The sequence below is a fragment of the Morone saxatilis genome, unplaced genomic scaffold (genome assembly GCF_004916995.1).
Source record: "Morone saxatilis isolate NCDOM2014 unplaced genomic scaffold, NCSU_SB_2.0 Contig24, whole genome shotgun sequence".
NCBI classification, from domain to species: Eukaryota; Metazoa; Chordata; class Actinopteri; family Moronidae; genus Morone; species Morone saxatilis.
The window spans coordinates 26,511,171-26,527,886 of record NW_023339807.1 but is presented as its reverse complement, the minus strand read 5'-3'; the positions used below and the strand labels follow the sequence as shown (position 1 = coordinate 26,527,886).

General features: G+C 38.5%; 2 protein-coding genes across 2 annotated transcripts in view; one reads left to right on the top strand and one right to left on the bottom strand.

Annotated features, from left to right (window-relative positions):
* The window catches only part of LOC118336472, a 744,338-nt gene that overhangs the window by 130,293 nt on the left and 597,329 nt on the right, over positions 1–16,716 (bottom strand). The gene's annotated exons all lie outside the window — the stretch shown is intronic.
* Positions 2,905–13,404, top strand: cunh8orf37 (chromosome unknown C8orf37 homolog; the record flags this gene model as incomplete). Its single annotated transcript, XM_035673157.1, is given in 5 exon segments — positions 2,905–3,007; positions 3,703–3,767; positions 4,026–4,091; positions 4,733–4,828; positions 12,332–13,404. Coding segments are annotated over 5 exon segments (490 nt in total), but the record flags the coding sequence as incomplete, so codon positions are not given.

Here is a 16,716-nt window from a genome sequence, read left to right as displayed (position 1 = left end):
GACTTATTCTCGCCTAATGCTTTTTACGACTTTTATTCTTGGTTAATGTTACAACTTTATTCTGTGAATGTTTACGACTTTGATTCTGGGGTAATGTTACGGACTTTATTCTCGCAATGCTACGGACTTTATTTCTGCAATGTTTAGACTTTATTGCTGGTAATGCTAAGACTTTATTCTCGCAATGCTTGACGGACTTTGATTCTGGCTAATGTAAGACTGTTATTCTCGCAATGTTACGACTTTATTGTCACAATGTTACGACTTTTGATTCTCGCAATATTAGACTTTTATTGGTTCGCAATGTTCACGACTTTATTCTCGCAATGTCACGACTTTATTGTTCGCCAATGTTACGACTTTATTGTCGCAATGCTTACGGGGACTTTATTTCCGCAAGTATTACGGACTTTATTTCTCGCAATGTTACGAACTTTATTCTTCGTATATTAAGGACCTTTATTCTCGAATGCTTACGACTTTATTGGTCAACAATATTACGACTTTTATTGTCGCAATTGTTTACGGACTTTTTATTTCGCAAGTTACGACTTGATTTCTCGCAATGTTACGACTTTATTGTCGCCAATGTTACGACTTTATTTCTCGCCCAATATTCACGACTTTATTCTCGGCCGAATGTTACGGACTTTAATTTGCTCGTTAGATATTTAAGACCTCTTATTCTCGCTAATGCTTACGACTTTATTGTCACCAATATTTACGACTTTATTCTCGCAATGTTACGACTTTATTCTCCGCACATGTTACGGACTTTTATTCTCGTTATATTAAGACTTTATTCTCGCAATGGTTACGACTTTATTTCGCCAATATTACGACTTTATTCTCCGCCAATGCTTACGAACTTATTCTTCGCAATATTACGACTTTTATTCTCGCAAGTATTACGACTTTATTGTCGCAATATTACGACTTTATTGTCGCAATATTACAACTTTATTGTCGCAATATTACGACTTTATCTCGCAATGTTACGACTTTCATTTGTCGCCCCAATGCTTCACGACTTTATTTTCTCGTAATGGTTACGACTTTATTCTCGGCAATATTTTTTACGACTTATTCTGGCCAATATTACGACTTTATTCTCGCAATATTACGACTTGTATTCTCGCCAATGTTTACGACTTATTCTGCAATATTTACGACTTGTTTCTCGCAATATTACGACTTTATTGTCGCCAATGTTACGAACTTTCATTTCTGGTAATGTTACGACTTTATCTGTCACAATATTACGCACTTTATTTGTCGCAATGTTCGACTTTTATTCTGGTAATGTTTACGACTTTATTGTCACAATATTACGACTTTATTGTCGCAATTTTTTACGACTTCTATTCTGGCTAATGTTTAAAGATTTATTGTCACAATATACGACTTTATTGTCGCAATGTTACGACTTTATTCTGGTAATATTAAGACTTTATTCCTCGTAATGGTTCCTGCTGGTTTAATCTATAATTAGAACATTATATCAGTATAAGTATATAAGTGTAAAAACCTTTACAGCTACACAAAATAATCCAAAAGCAACCCAAAATCCAAACACACACACACATATATAGTATATATATATTTATGTATATATATACACATAAATCCTGCGTCTTCAAACTAACACGCTGGTAGGCTACAGAACACAGTAAGTTAGTCTTCGGTATTTTACAGCTCATCAGACTGTAGATCTTGCAGTTAGCTCTCCACGTCTAGCTCTGTTTACCTCCTGAGTCCTCCGTCCTTCGTTGTGTTTCGCGGCCTCGTTCGAGTCCCCGCGATCGAGGAGGCGACACCCAAAACGTTTGCTGCAAAACTTCTTCTCAACTTCATCCAGCCAGCTCGATCCAGTCGTCATCCTCCCATGTTGTTAGGCCCTGTTTTCGATGCTAACTCTCTCCTGCTAGCTCCGGGCTAATCCAGGCGAACCGTTGCTAAGTAACAGGAGAGCAGCGCGGGAAGTGGAGCGACACCGCCTTCAAAATAAAATAGTTGATTAAACGTAGCTCCTTCGACCTTGTTTCATGTCATCAACTTTTACTTATTAACTTTGGAGTGTATTTTGATGCTCCTCTGCTTAAGTAAACTGCAGGACTTTTTTACACCTGGTGATATTACTACTGTTGCTTAAGTTAACGGATGTGATACTTCTTACCAGAATCTTATTTTGAAAGATGTGAGAAGGACGTGCATGTTATCCGCTCTATCCGTTGTGCCTCGGTATTAACACAAGCGGGGTAAGTAAAATACCGACACTGTTTAACACAACATCTTATTTAGACACGCCACCTATGCTATTTAGAATTTCCCATACACAGAGAAGGATTATTATTAAAGCCTCATAAGAGAAAACAGAGAGAAAATAAAGCGTGCGCCAGACGAAACCTGCAGCGAAGACCCCAATGGTTTCTAGTCCCATCGCCATTTGACACACCCACTCGGCCACGACAACCGGATAACATTAATAACGTCAAGAAAAAATGTTAACCTAACCCTTCTTTTTCACCCCCGTTTTTTTGGAATTATATTGGAGTTTATCTCTCCCTCGAATAAAGTTGTAACATTGCGAGAATAAAGTCATAATATGCGAGAATAAAGTCGTAATATTGCGAGAATAAAGTCGTAACATTGCGAGAATAAAAAGCTGTAAATGTTGTCAAGTGTTTATACTTTATACGTGCCTTTTATCTGTCAGAGGTTTTATATTTTACTTCTAATCGAGCTCTCAGTCAAAAATACAGAATCCTTAATTGTTTTATTCAACTAAAAGCAAACATTCAGCCTATAAAATATCCAGTAAAGTTTAAATAGACGAACGTAAACTTGCATTAGTTGATGTTAATGAATCAATAACACAAACTCTGATTGTTTCCTCTGATTCAGTGCCGCCAAACCTGAAGAGTCGATGAGCAGCGTCACTGAGGACATCGACGCCTTTCTGGAGGAGTTACTGGAGGAAGACTACAGTGATTCCCCTCGACTGAAGGTGAACAACAACACATCGAGTGCATTTTGCTCTTAAACATAGAGCTGATGTTTTAAAGTATTTTATAATAATGGGCTTAAAAAACACAATATTTAGTAAATGAATGTATAAAATTGAGTGAATTTAAAAGTGTCAGTATCACAAACCTCAAAGTTTTGCAGAGCTTATAACTAAATGTATTATTTGTTTCTTCCCTGTAAAACATTATGATTTTGGATCGACTGATGTTTTAATCAGCTGACACAGAAACCGATTATTAGTAATCAATGTCAGGAAACCGATAAACATTTCAACACAAGTACTGTACATAAATACAACTTACTTCCATTTTATGTTGCTTTATGCTTCTACTCTTACTACTTACTTACTACTTAATCAGTAATAAACAATAATGTATAATTATAGATGAAACCAGCAGTATAACAAACCCTCTGCACCATTAAAGCGACACATTAATGCACCAATAATCCAGCATACAGTAATATAATGTATATTATTCTGTACTTTTAGTATATTTTGATGCTTAAACTTTTGTACTTCAGTAAGATTTTGATAATTGAGTGTTTTTACACTGTGGTACTGCTGATTTTACTGAAGTAAAAGATTAAGTATCTGGTTAATTAAATGTTATCTTCCTCTACTATTACTCAGGTGTGTTCACAGTCTGTGTTCTCCTCTTTTACCTTTCACTCCAGTCTGAGCAGTCTCCTAGAGGAACACAGGTGGAGAAGAAGCTGTCGTCTCAGTCTGGAGGGAGAAAGTAAGTAACTAAAGAACAATCACTGGATATAAGCAGACGGAGAAATGCTCAAATATCAGCCAAATATTTGGTATTTTTACAACTAAATGAGTCAGTAACTTTTCTTCTGGTAGTGTTTCGAGTTGGCTGATGATGGTGAGTCACACTGTAGATCCTCTCTGAAATGTGTGTGTATAATGTTCCCCAGCTATGAAAAGTATTATTCGTATCGTTCTGTCGGCTGTTTCAAACCTCTTGAACTGTGTGTTGTGCGTCCAGGTGCGGTCCTGTTTTCGCTGGCGGGAGCTCTGTCACAAATGGTGTTGGAACGGCCACATCCAAGAGGTGTGAAGAAATAATTTCATACTGCGAGCGTCTGTCATGTCTGTTGGGTTCTGGTTTATAACGATACAGGATTCTGTTACGGAGACTTATCTGATCTCAGAGGCATCAAATTATATACTTTTATTTGTTTAAATCAGCGGTTCCTAACCCTTTTCTCCTGCTTAAGTGACATATATATTATGGATATTTCATATTCTATTCAAAACTTGTGTAAAAGTGTGATTTAGATTCATTTTGAGCAGATTATGTCCTGTTAAATATCTGTATTATGTATTTTTTAAATCAATTTTAACGTTAATATGCTTGGTTTTTTTTGACAAATTCAGTATTTACTTCTCCCTGACACTTGGCCGTTATTTATTAGACAGATTACTTTACATTTTTTCACAGAAGTGAACCAAATGCTGAGATACAGACCTACTGTGTATTTTTTAAAGTTTTCTAGCGCCCCTTAAAAATCAAGAATACCTCACAACCCCCCCGAGGAGGTTTGTCTAGGCAGGTTGAGAGCCACAGGTTTAAATGAATAACAGCAAGGTCGCCCTTTTAATGTGTTAACACCATACTGATGAATAATTGCTAAGATGTAAAACACTTTACTAGAAACTTTAAAATACATTTCTGTTAATAATATCAAACAGGTCATGTGACCAGTTGAGATGTACTTCCTGTGACTTCCGGGTGCTGATGTTCGATGACTGTGAGTGGGACTTGTCCTGTGATTACCTGTTCCTCAGGTGAGTAAAAATACACATTACACACAGTAGACTTATTCTCCCGCCACTTTCTAACATAATGGAGCTTCATCAGATCATAATAATTCACTTTTTTATATTTCTTTCACTTCACTTTAAAACGAAGGAACGTTTACTTGACTCTTCTCGTCACCAGTTGCGGGTTTTTAACATATTTGTTTCTCCATGTTTTGTAACTGAAGAAGTAAAATGATCCTGTAATTCACAAGAAAAAAAAAGAAGCAAAGATTAGAGGAAAGTCTGAAGAAGTCTGTTCATCTCGCAGCCCCTTACGTTTGTATCACGAGCCCTTCAGGGGACCCGATCTGCAGATTAACACTAAAAATAAAACCTCGTCCCCTTCTTATCGGCCAACTATTTCAAGGATTCAAAGTTATTTTTATTGTCATTTACAATGAAAGGTTGTAGAATGAAATTTAGATATAGTTCCCTTTATGCTTAAAACGAGGTAAAAATGTGTTATTACAAATATAGTAATAAATCAAACATCTCAGGACTTTGATGTTCTTGCTGCCATGTTCAGTATCGTACAGTCAGGGTGTGCGAGGACGGTCAGACGTGGTTTGTTTTTGAGGTTTTCAGCTTCATCAGAAGGTGGCAGTGTTGAGCTGTGACCTGGTTTACCACTCGCCTCTTTTTATCATGTCATGTCTTCTTTACATCCACTGAACACTGCATCTAAAACAAGTGAGGAGGTGTGAAAACATTATATTTACAATGCACTATTTAGATGATGTGCTGAAAATATCCTCATTAAGCCATTTCAAATGTACATTAAATGAGAAAAGACATACTTTGGTTGTTGTTGTTTTTTTTTTTCAACAAACCGTGAGCTGTTTATTTTACACCAGTTTGAACAATTCTGCGTCTGCAAAGCGGTGTGACCAGAATGAAGACGAGCAGAGGCATTGTTAAAATGAACGAGTGAAGGCTTTCTCTTCAGGCTAATGCAGACCGAATCACCTGCGAGTTAGGAATCTGTGAGGCAAATGCAAATTCTGGAGATATAAGGAGGATGTAAGCAGATTAATGGAGATAATGACATCCTCAGAAAGTGAGGAGACGGAGTGTCATTTTGTTTGGTTTTAAATTAAAAAAGTTGCCCCCATGAGCTGCTGCAGCTCTGTCTGAATATAAATCCTGTCCCCGTTGTGTTTCTGCTGTATGGTAAGCAAACACCAGCCAGTCAAACAGTGTGGGCCGGAGTGTAACATCCTCCTATGGATTAGAGGTTTCACTCTGGTCTTTGTCTGTTCAGCTATGATGTTTTTTTCCGCTCACGCCTTTTCTGTTTATTCCAGTGCAGGAATAAAACATGAGTCAGGTCCTCTGCAGAGGTTGAGAAAACAAACGGAAACGCTTTAATGAAGTGGATAATAGCTGGATCAGTGGTGTGTTAGAGTAATCAGTGGTACTTATTTTTCTTTTTACTTCTATAAAAAGGTTTTTAATCAATTGAATTTGTCAATTTAATTGAACCACTTGATTCACAAAAGTGATAAAATCCTACCTTCTGTGAGCCATTAAAGGTACAATATGTCTGTCACTTCAAAAGATCATGGGAGTTGTTGTCTTCACCACCATTGGGCGTCATTGCATCCATGCTTCTCCCGGTTAGGATTTCCCTTCAGTGTTCATGGTTCAGGAGTTTCTACCGGGAGCCCAGTTATCCACAGAGGTCTCCTCATCCTCCAACAAACAGAACAGACCCGCTGGATTAAAACCACTAACACACTGAATAAAGCAAGTCCACCTTAAAAAACTCACTGCTTCTCCCACACTGTTGGACAGACAAAAGGACGTCCCGGAGGGGGCTGGCGAGCCCGAGCTGCTGCTAACGTTTAGCTCAGCTTGTTCAAGATAAGAGATAAGATAAGAGGAAGATTTTATTTGTCCACATGCAGTTATACAGTAAATGCACAGTGAACATGCTTCTTTGTACTGCAGCCACTACAGAAAACAAAATACTCCACTACAGTAAAAACGCAGTGATTTAGCACAGAACACACAAGGTACAACAATATACCATGTAATATAAAACTAAGAAAACAATAAAAATATCAAAATATAGACTGTAAATATAACATATTATAATATAGGACCTGTACTCCAAGTGTAAAACTTAAGGGGGGGTACTAGCCCTCCGAATATACACACACACTTTCAGTACTGAAAGCAGCTATGCTGAGTAAAGAAAAAAAATACAGTGGTGCAGTGTTCAGGTTAAGGCTCAGAGTTGAGCAGGCGGATGGCACCTGCTGGATCAGAAAACTCCCTTTTTCCAGCCGTCTCCCAGTCTTCTGCTCCTCAGGCATCGGAAACGCAGACATGCATGGCAGTAGTTTCTCTGATAACTTAAGCATCCAGATGTCCGATGACTAAAATCCTTCATCCCGGTTCAAATCTAGGAGTTAAAAAGCACAAGATCTAAACAGTGGATGGTAAAATGTGGCTTTAGACTGGATAAACCAGTCAACTGTGTGACAGCTTCTGGCAGACAGCACAACGTCTGAACGCAGGCACAAAGGCGGATATGACCCATCCTGACAGGCAACCGTGAAACGCAGAGTTACCTGAATAAAATCGACAGATTTCTCTGAGTTTGAACATTGTTGGAAACATTTGGGATAATGAAGTGTACCTGAGTTTTGGTGCAAAAACCTGAATTATTCAAACTTTATAAGTCAGGACTAAAATGTATAAAAAACAGTTCATAATCCAAGCTTTACAACTGAGCAAATGTGAGGAATTAGGTTTCCATAAATGAATTAATAGCACAGTACAAAACCAACCAGAGATCCCAGGTGTTGACCCCACACACAGGTGACCCGTAAAGTGACTTTCATATTAACAATCTACACCGCGACGTGTTTTCACTTTGTGCTCATGTGCAGCAGCAGGAGGAATCAAGAACTAATTCCTGGTGACACAATGTCGTTGGTTTTACAGTAGGCGGCTGACAGGCCACGTGGAAAACAAAGAACGGCTGCATGGAGCGTGTGTGGTGTGTGGGCGGGACCGCAGAGTTTGACTGAACACCCAGGACTCGAATCTTTTCACCCACGTCTGCTGATACTATACCCATGCTGACAGTAACAGAAGGCACCTGAGGTTCCACTGGAGTTTGCGGTTTCTGGGCAGTAAAAAAAAAAAGTTATGTTCTGGAATAACCTAAAACTACAAGTCCAAGCCTTTATTAATAAAGATACATATTGAAGATGGATTCGTTTGCATTCAAATGATGCCAATTAAGAACTACTTTGGTAAAAGATAAGGGTGTGCAGATGTCTCTAAGACGATCTGATGAGCCTACGATACGATTCAGACAATTTTAATACGGATAGATTCGATTGATGTGATCCTGATAAAGTTCTTAATATTAGTTTAATGTAAACATTTATTTTCCATTCTAGATTAAAATAATAAACTCTCTAATAAAAGCGACATTGCCTACCTTTCGAAATACATACAGTATAATTTTATAAAATACCCAGGAAGTATTTATTTCTTTATGGGAAAAAACTAAAGACAAATGTCTCATTTCAGAATTACATGTCTTTGTGTTTGTTTGCTTTTTCCCAACAGACCTCAGACAGAAAGACTTCTTGCAGTGATGACCTTCGACCTCGCCTAGTTGGAGCTCAGTTGTGTCTGGAAAGTGTTTAATATCTTTCATGTTCTTACTTGTGCTAGCTGTGTAAGCATCCACAGGTGTCACCGTGCCGTCTCACCAGGTGACTGTTGAGATCTGTTGTGCTACGTCTGACAGATCTTACAGTTGGACAGACTTTTTGTCTTTCCTTCTTATTGAATCCAAATGTCTTCCAAACTTCAGATTTTAGATGTGACGGTGCTGTAAATCTTATTGACGAGCCACGCTGCACTTATGTTACTCTCGTTGCTCTTGAGGTGAGACCCTGGCGTTGACCTTTTAGTAGACTAATGTTTGCAGCAAAGCTTCTCTCAACAGATTCATAACTTTAGAATCGGACCATCGACTAGTTCGTGGTACATTTGGATCCATCCAGGGGTCTGAGGACTGATGTAGTCACATCTCGGATTTAGGACTTGTATCGGTAAAAGAGTAATGAAATGATCCGTAAATGTGCCAGTGTTTTCGGGCTGTTTCTCTTCCCCAAGTGGTCAAAAAACATGAATTAATGTAGCTTTAAATGCGGGCTGGCAATATGCTTTTTAAAAAAGGATTTAAAATTGGACTTTCTGTCATTCCGTTCTCTTTCTCCCCGTTTTGTCCCATCTGAAAATTAATTTCTCTCATTTAAAGGTTTCATCCTCATTTTAATTTGAACAATGTAATGTCAGAAGTAAATGAGGTCCAGAGCTGCTGTCAGTTCTCTGACTGTGGATTAGACATCATTATATCTTTAGTGTGGCACACTGGCTCCATTCACTCAGCTGACCCACAGAGTGGCTTTAATAAGCCGAGGGCAGAGATAAAAGAGCTCAGGTAATGTCTGTCGTGCAGCAACTGAACTTTTCATTGACAGACGGTTGTTGTGAGCTGTTGGATGGTGTTGGCTGGCTGTGGGACCGTGCACTGGTTGTTGATGAGTCTGTCTAACGGCCAACAGCTTCGTGACCGGAGTGCCGCTCTCACAGCTCTTCTCTCCACTCCACTGTCTGTACGGCAAAACCTCATCGCAAGCTAAGCCTGTTTATAGTACTGTGCTGCTGTGCTCTTCAGATCATCTTAGGATCCGGTCGTCAATAAAATAAATACAGGTTAATGACTCAAGATATACACGGTGCGATCGGCTGTATCGTCATTCAGTACAGTTCAGTAGAGTACACAGACTCGTGTGTATTTATAGGGCTCTGTATTGGCAGGAATCTGGCGTTACGATAGGTATCATTATACAGGTGTTACATTTTAATATACTGTGATATATTGGATCTGTACAATGTGGGCACTGCTGGTATACACTGAGGAACGTGCCTAACCTTGTTGTCCGCATGTCACATCCAATGGCTCAAACAGTAGGTGTGTTTTTATACACAATGTAGGTTGGTGTCTTATATTCCACTCAGTTATAAAACACACATTGTCAAATGTCATACTGGTAGAGCTCCAAATTATTATTAAAATGTTTAGGTTGAAAGATCAAGTAAACTCACGTCACATCTGCTGACTCAGTCAAGGTTGTGGTAATCCTTTCATCCAAACCCCTACGCTTCCTTTTCTGATGACTGAAGGCTGTTTCTGTCACAGGTAATTAACTTAACCTTTTAAAATCAAATCATTCAATTCAATTTTCAATTCAATTTAATTTTATTTGTACAGCGCCATTCATAAGCAGAGAGTTTATCTCAGGACACTTTTCAAATAGAGGCAGTCTAGACCGAACTCCTTTTAACGAACCCTTTAAATGAGGTTTTCAGCAATAAAGCCCAAAAACAAAAACTAAAAACTGATTAAAACACAAACAGACGCATTCCCCAATGCATGTAAACAGGTTCCCCTTTTAAAGTTAGAGCCGACAGAAGGTTGTCGTCTTAAAGCACCGTCACAAAGCGTGTGTTACCACATCAAAAAGAGCTCATTTTATAAAATTACTGAGCCGTATCACAACCAGAACCGAACACAGCTGGATCCAGTGGCCACGAGGCGTAATATGACCGTTTGAGAAAGTGGATCACAAAAATGTAAACACAAAAAGACAAAGATTGTTAAGCAATCTTTAACCTGTAACTGTCTTTAACAAAAACCCCGTCGGCACCGACATAAAACAAACTTATTTCAGTGGTTTTTGTGCCATTTACTTTTAGTGTTATTTTGTTAAGTTCAGAGCACTCAGGCACACTCAGAGTGTTGAGTGTGTCCTTCACTTCAGTGTTATCATCCAAAAAGCTTCAGTCCCCCAGCAGCACTGCGTCTCCAGCTGGAAAAGGCGAAAACCATTTTTATAAAGAAGAGAGAGATAGAGGGGCGAGATGTGCGTTTGCTGGTGCCTATCAGAACCAGTGAGCTGTAAGAGCTTTACTCTTGATATAAATGTTATTTTAATGTTTGCAGTTTGTCTCTTTAATGATAAAGTAAATCTATTCTAACACATTTAATTGAAGGTTGCTGCTATTTAATACAATTTCACGTGACCTATGTTAACCGATTAGGTTTAAGTATTTATCTCTCATTAATAGATTAAGCAGTATTGTTAATTAGAGAATATGTTTTATATTCCCCCCGTCACCTTTTTCCTCTGTTTTCTGTTTGTTGGAGGTCATTTTAGCATCCGAATCCATTACTGAAGCTACCCACGCATCTGTTTTATTATTTAATGTTATATTTTAATTAAGGGGCTTACCCGAGAGTAGTAATGTGAAAAAAAAGAAGTTTTAGCCTGTAATTTAATATCATAAGTGAGTGTGAATAGTGGAAGCATAAAAGCAATTATAAATTGAGTATGTGAATTTATAATTGCTCTTATAATTGTTGATGTAGGCGTGATGGTTTGAATTAAAATACACAAGAAAGGAGTTTTTTTTAAGCTTTTTAATTATAAAAGTATGAAGTGACTTTGCAGCTGCACATCACTCTCAAACAGCACAAAACCAGGAGGAAATCAGGAAACGTTAAGTGCACTTGAGCTTCATTTTTGACTCTTAATGTGCTCGCTCATTTGCCGTGCACTGGCACACTTGTTTTTAATTTACTGCAGATGAATATGATTTCTGTGGATGAATCCAGAACTCACAAATAAAACTTTTACTGGAATCAGATTGTGATGACATAATAATAATCTAACATTTTACAATATTATGTTTTTCACTTTAATGGTTCCAGTCTTATTTTATTTTTTATTTATTGCAACTTGCTAATATTTTATAATTAGCACTAAGCACAAAGTACAGATGAGGCTGATAAGGCGCTACTAGTAATAATATTACTTTCCTCAGTAACTAGTAGTGTAACTAATTACTAATACATTTGATTAATGAAATTACAGTTACCCCTCAAAATATAAGTAGTTACAACCTTTCTTTTGTTGCTTTTAACAAACAAAACTTCTTTTTGGGAGTGAAAAGAGGTCGCAGTTAGCAATTGTGTGGGGTGGAGCAGAAAAGTAATAGAAGTGGTAGTGTAACTAATTACTGTTGGCAGGGAGTAATAACTAAAGTAATAGATTACATTTTTTGAGTGGACAAGCCCAACACTGCTTGAAATGTTGCCTTGATGAAGAGTCAGAGGATGACATGAATCATCAAAGTCAGGAGCCTTCATCCTTTTTGGGTTTTGGACAAATCAAGACGTCACCTTGGAACTTTTTTTACAACTTTCTGACATTTCGCAGATAAAACTATTTCTCTGTTTACTGAGAACTGCGCCTGAAGATTAAAGGACCAGTGTGTTGGATTTAGTGGCATCCAGCAGTGAAGTGAAACTCGTGAAGAACATGAAAGACCCTGTCTAGAGTCAGTGAGTTAATGTTAAATTGATGTGAGAACTTTGTGTGTTTTTCTGCGTAGGAACAACGTGCCGGACCGTCAGAAGCTCAGAGCCAAGTTGAAGAAGAGGAGAGGTTTACGGGCGTACGCCTGCCAGTGCAGCTGGTTCTCCACGTCAGAGCCGACAGACCTCAGGGACCAACCTCAGCTCAGATGGGTCTGTGGCAAACACCAGGACTGATGTTCACTCCTCACTCAAAAAACTCCCTCTGGACAATGGGCCAAAGCAGATCATCACGGACAGAGACACTTCTGCTGCTTATCCCTGTCCGTTCATCTGTTTAGAGTTCTGTCTTTTACTCTTTATCCATCTGTCCACTTGACTTTGGCAACCTTTCAGGGACGTCAATAAGACACAAAATCCATCTTCAGCCAGAAGAATCTGTAATGAAATGGATCATTAAGTGGAAAACCTTGGCGAGCTTTCCATCCTGAAACCCAGCTCTGGTTTTGTCTCTACCAACATCTGTCTGTTTGGCTGCTGAATGCTGCACTATGTTCACCAGCCAGGCTCTCTCTGTGTCTGTCTGCTGCTGAGCACGTAATGTACAGGTTACAGTACAGGTGCATCAGAGCTTGTTTTATTCAAGCTTATTATATATAAAACTCACTGACACTAGATGTTGCACTAGAGCACCAGCATCTCAGACCAGGCGCTACTGCTGACCACTCTAACGTAGCAGATAATCTTACAACTCACTTCAAACTGGATGGAAACAAAATAAAACTCAACCAATCATTTCAGGCAGTGACAGGAGAGGCATGAAACCGAAAGAGGAGCGCGTTTGTAGCCAGTTAATTTGTTGAGGGAGGCCCTAATATTATTATATTATATATTATATTATGTTCTGAATGTGTGTTATAATGATATATGTTAATGAACCAAAGTACGCTGCAGCAGTGAAGTTGTGGGCCGGAAAACCAAAATAATGAGCTGAAAGATGCTGTTTTATTATTGAACTTTTACATAATGCTAGCTGGCTCCATAATTAAACTATGGATGTAATTTCTATAAAAATCTGATATAAACTGTTTATTATTGTATTTCCCAACCTGATTTTTTTATATATATAAATGTGAAATGTGTGATTTGATGTTGATGTCTTTCGTATCACTGTAGTCAGGTGTAATTTCAGAAGATATTCATATTGTTTTCTATGGTAACAGTCTGTATTTTATCAATTACAAACAAATTATTGAATATGGCAAACAGTTAATTAGCATATTAGTCACCTCGACTCATCCTGTGACTGACGATGTGTTCAGTTAAAGCCGAACCAAAGCTGTTCTCGTGTTGTGATCTGACGAACGCGTCTCCTGCCCCGTTGATATGCAGCAGCAGTGTTTGCAGTGATGACAGACTGATGGGAACTGATGTCATTTCATTCAGTTCTCTGATGTCAAGTCACAGTTTAGTGCGATTAAAGCTCGCCGTTGAGCTGCAAACACAAACAAAGCCACGAGGAGCCACAGCAGCTGTGTAATTATTCAGTAAGTGATGAGTGGGAGAGCGCTGCGTTTAGCTGCGGTCGATTTTAAAAAAACCTCATAAATCACTTGGTGGTGATTTTTATCTTTTTACTGCAGCTGGTGGAACAGAGAGTGAAAGTTTGAGGTAAACCGCCGAACCTCGGGCTTAATTAGACAAATGTACTGGATGAGTTCACAAACTCACAGGTCAAAAAGAAAAACTTCTATCTTTGTTCACTGAAGTGTTTAAAGCTCCAGTGTGTAACACAGAGGAGGATCTACTGGCACAAATGGAATATAATATTCATAGGTATGTTTTCTTTAGGTACGTTTTTATCTACAGACGCTGCGGGTCGCCTTCCGTGGTGTCCGCCATGTTTCTACGGCAGAACGGCAGGTGATTGGGCGAATCTTCTGTCTATCACCGTCTATCACTTCAACCAATCAGATCAATGAACTGTCGGTGGAAGAGAGAAAACGTCTTTTCCATTGAGAGAATCCTTCAGTGTCGTTCTCTGAATGAAGAAATAACCAATCAATCAATAAAACACTTTCTTCTTAGTTCTTTGTTCTTAGTTTCAACCTCATGTAAAACTATTCCCAAGTCTAAAGTTTGAAGCATAAGTCTGAATACATTTAATAAAAAGACCAAAACTACCAACGTGTTAGTCCGTCTCTCAGTGACTTCCTGTCAGTAGCTCTCAGCTCAAAGCCCATTGGTTCCTACTGAAGACGTTAATCTTTTAAAAAGGTTCAGTTTGTTAAAAAGCTGCTCACTAACAGGAAGAAATAGTACATTTGTTGGGGACTACTTTCAGCGGCGGATTAATCCACATTTGGTGTAATAGTGAGTGTTCAGGGCAGCAGGAGGGTGTATGAATAAACTACAGTGTAACAGTGAGGCTCACTGATGTGTTTTTAACAACAATGAAGCTCTGTGGCAGAGAGGAAGAGATATATCAGGGTTTGATACTCACACAGTATCGTTAATGGATACAGTCACTGCTGGTCCGCACATGAGGAAAAATATATAACATCCCCAGACTTATCCGTCAACCCCCCCCCCATCTCAAACCAGTTCTTTTCAAACTCGTTTTACATTCTTTATCCTCTTTCATTGGTTTATTTGAGGACAATGTACAGTTAATATAAAAACAAGACATCCATAAATCCATATATGTTTTATTAGCTGTTGAAAGATTCTCCTTATTGTGCCTTCAGGTCACATATAGCTCATATAGCCCGTTATATAATATAAATAATACATGTATTGTAGTGGAAACCTTTACAGAAAGATTTCCTGTTCTTTAGTGTTCAAACTCTTTATTGATTTATTTAATATTAAACGAAAATAAACCAGATACTTCTTAACGGAAGCGTGTTGCATTCACTTGAAAAAAGATGGGGCTCTGTTTTTCTGAATTAATTCAGGGTTCCCCGTGTGTCCTGGAAAGTCTGGAAAACCTGGAAATTTAGAGACTAGTTTTCAGTCATGGAAACACCTGGAAATTAATTAAAATGACCAAATATTGTATATGCAAAGCTGAAAGGAGAAAAGTTCATTTTTCATTTTCCCTGTCATGTTAGTAAAAAAGTGTTCTCTCCAATAGCAGCAAACTTTTCACACCAAGTCTAATTTGGAAATGTTGTAGATCAACAGGGAACCAACCTGGGGGTTGGGACTCCTACTAGGGGTCGCCAAAAATCCACAAGGGGGTCGCAAGGTCTTCTTGAAACAATAACAATGGCCAACTTCCATGGACAAGAAAACACAAAATGTATCAAAAAAGAAGCGTATTAAGTTTTTGTGATTGTTAAAAATGATAAAAAAATATGTGAAACAGACAGAACATTGTATAAAAAGCTTCTTAAACAGGAAATAATCTACTCAGAATGTAACTTCTTGCAGTTCTTGTGTTGAATACAATATGAAATATCCATAAAATATGTCACTAAAGTTTAGTTTACTAAATGAAGTGAAAAGGTTCGGGACCAGTGGTACAGATATATGTCACAGCTACATGCATACAGCCATTAATAGAGATCACATGTGCTGCTGTGCTAGGTTTCCTCTTTAAGGGGAATCAATCAGGAACATCTTATCTTAGAAAAACAGGTGAATTGTATTTTTTTTTTTTCCAAGTGAATGCAACAGGCTGCTGTAGTTTTTTTTTTGGTTAAACCTCAGTTTTTGTCCCCTCCTGCTCTCTGTACTCACCTGCACAGTTGTTGTTTGGATTTACATAATTTCTTGCGTCAGAAAAACAACTTTATTCCCGCCTCATGAATGCTACCTGAAGGGTTTCTGCCTGCACTACATTTATCAGTATTTCTATATCTGTAAACAAACACTTGCCGTTTGTTCTCTTTGGTTTTTGGCAGCAATCGTTAGTACCTGCTGGGATCCTACTGACGCTCAGCCGGAGGAGTTCTGTCTCGTCTGACAGTCCAATAATTATCATCTGGGAGGAAAACACCGGCTCTCCTGCTGCGGGTGTGAAACACCAGCAGTGGGGAAGAGACTGTCAGATCTGTGTTATGTGATAAACTCAGCAGTGATCTGTCGGCTCGGCCGGAGATGAGTGGCAGCGATTTACATCTGATAACTTGTTGAATGTGTGTGTGTGTGTGTATAATCTAGAGCGTAATTATCTCTCCCAGAATGGAGGCGTCTTTAACAGAGTTCAGTTCAGACTCTACACTGATGAAAAGTCTGGTGTTTTCTTCAATCTGTCCAGCACAAAGCCTGAAAATGTGAGAAAGTACTGAATGTACTCTGGCAGATAGCATCTGGGTGTCTGTCTGATTACTAAATGAAGATTTTACATTATTACAGTTTTTCCACATTTCTTGAAACCTTTCTCTCTTTTGTCAAAACACAAACCCAAATTTTCAGTCTACGTTCACAAAGCCTCCTCTGGCACACACACACACAC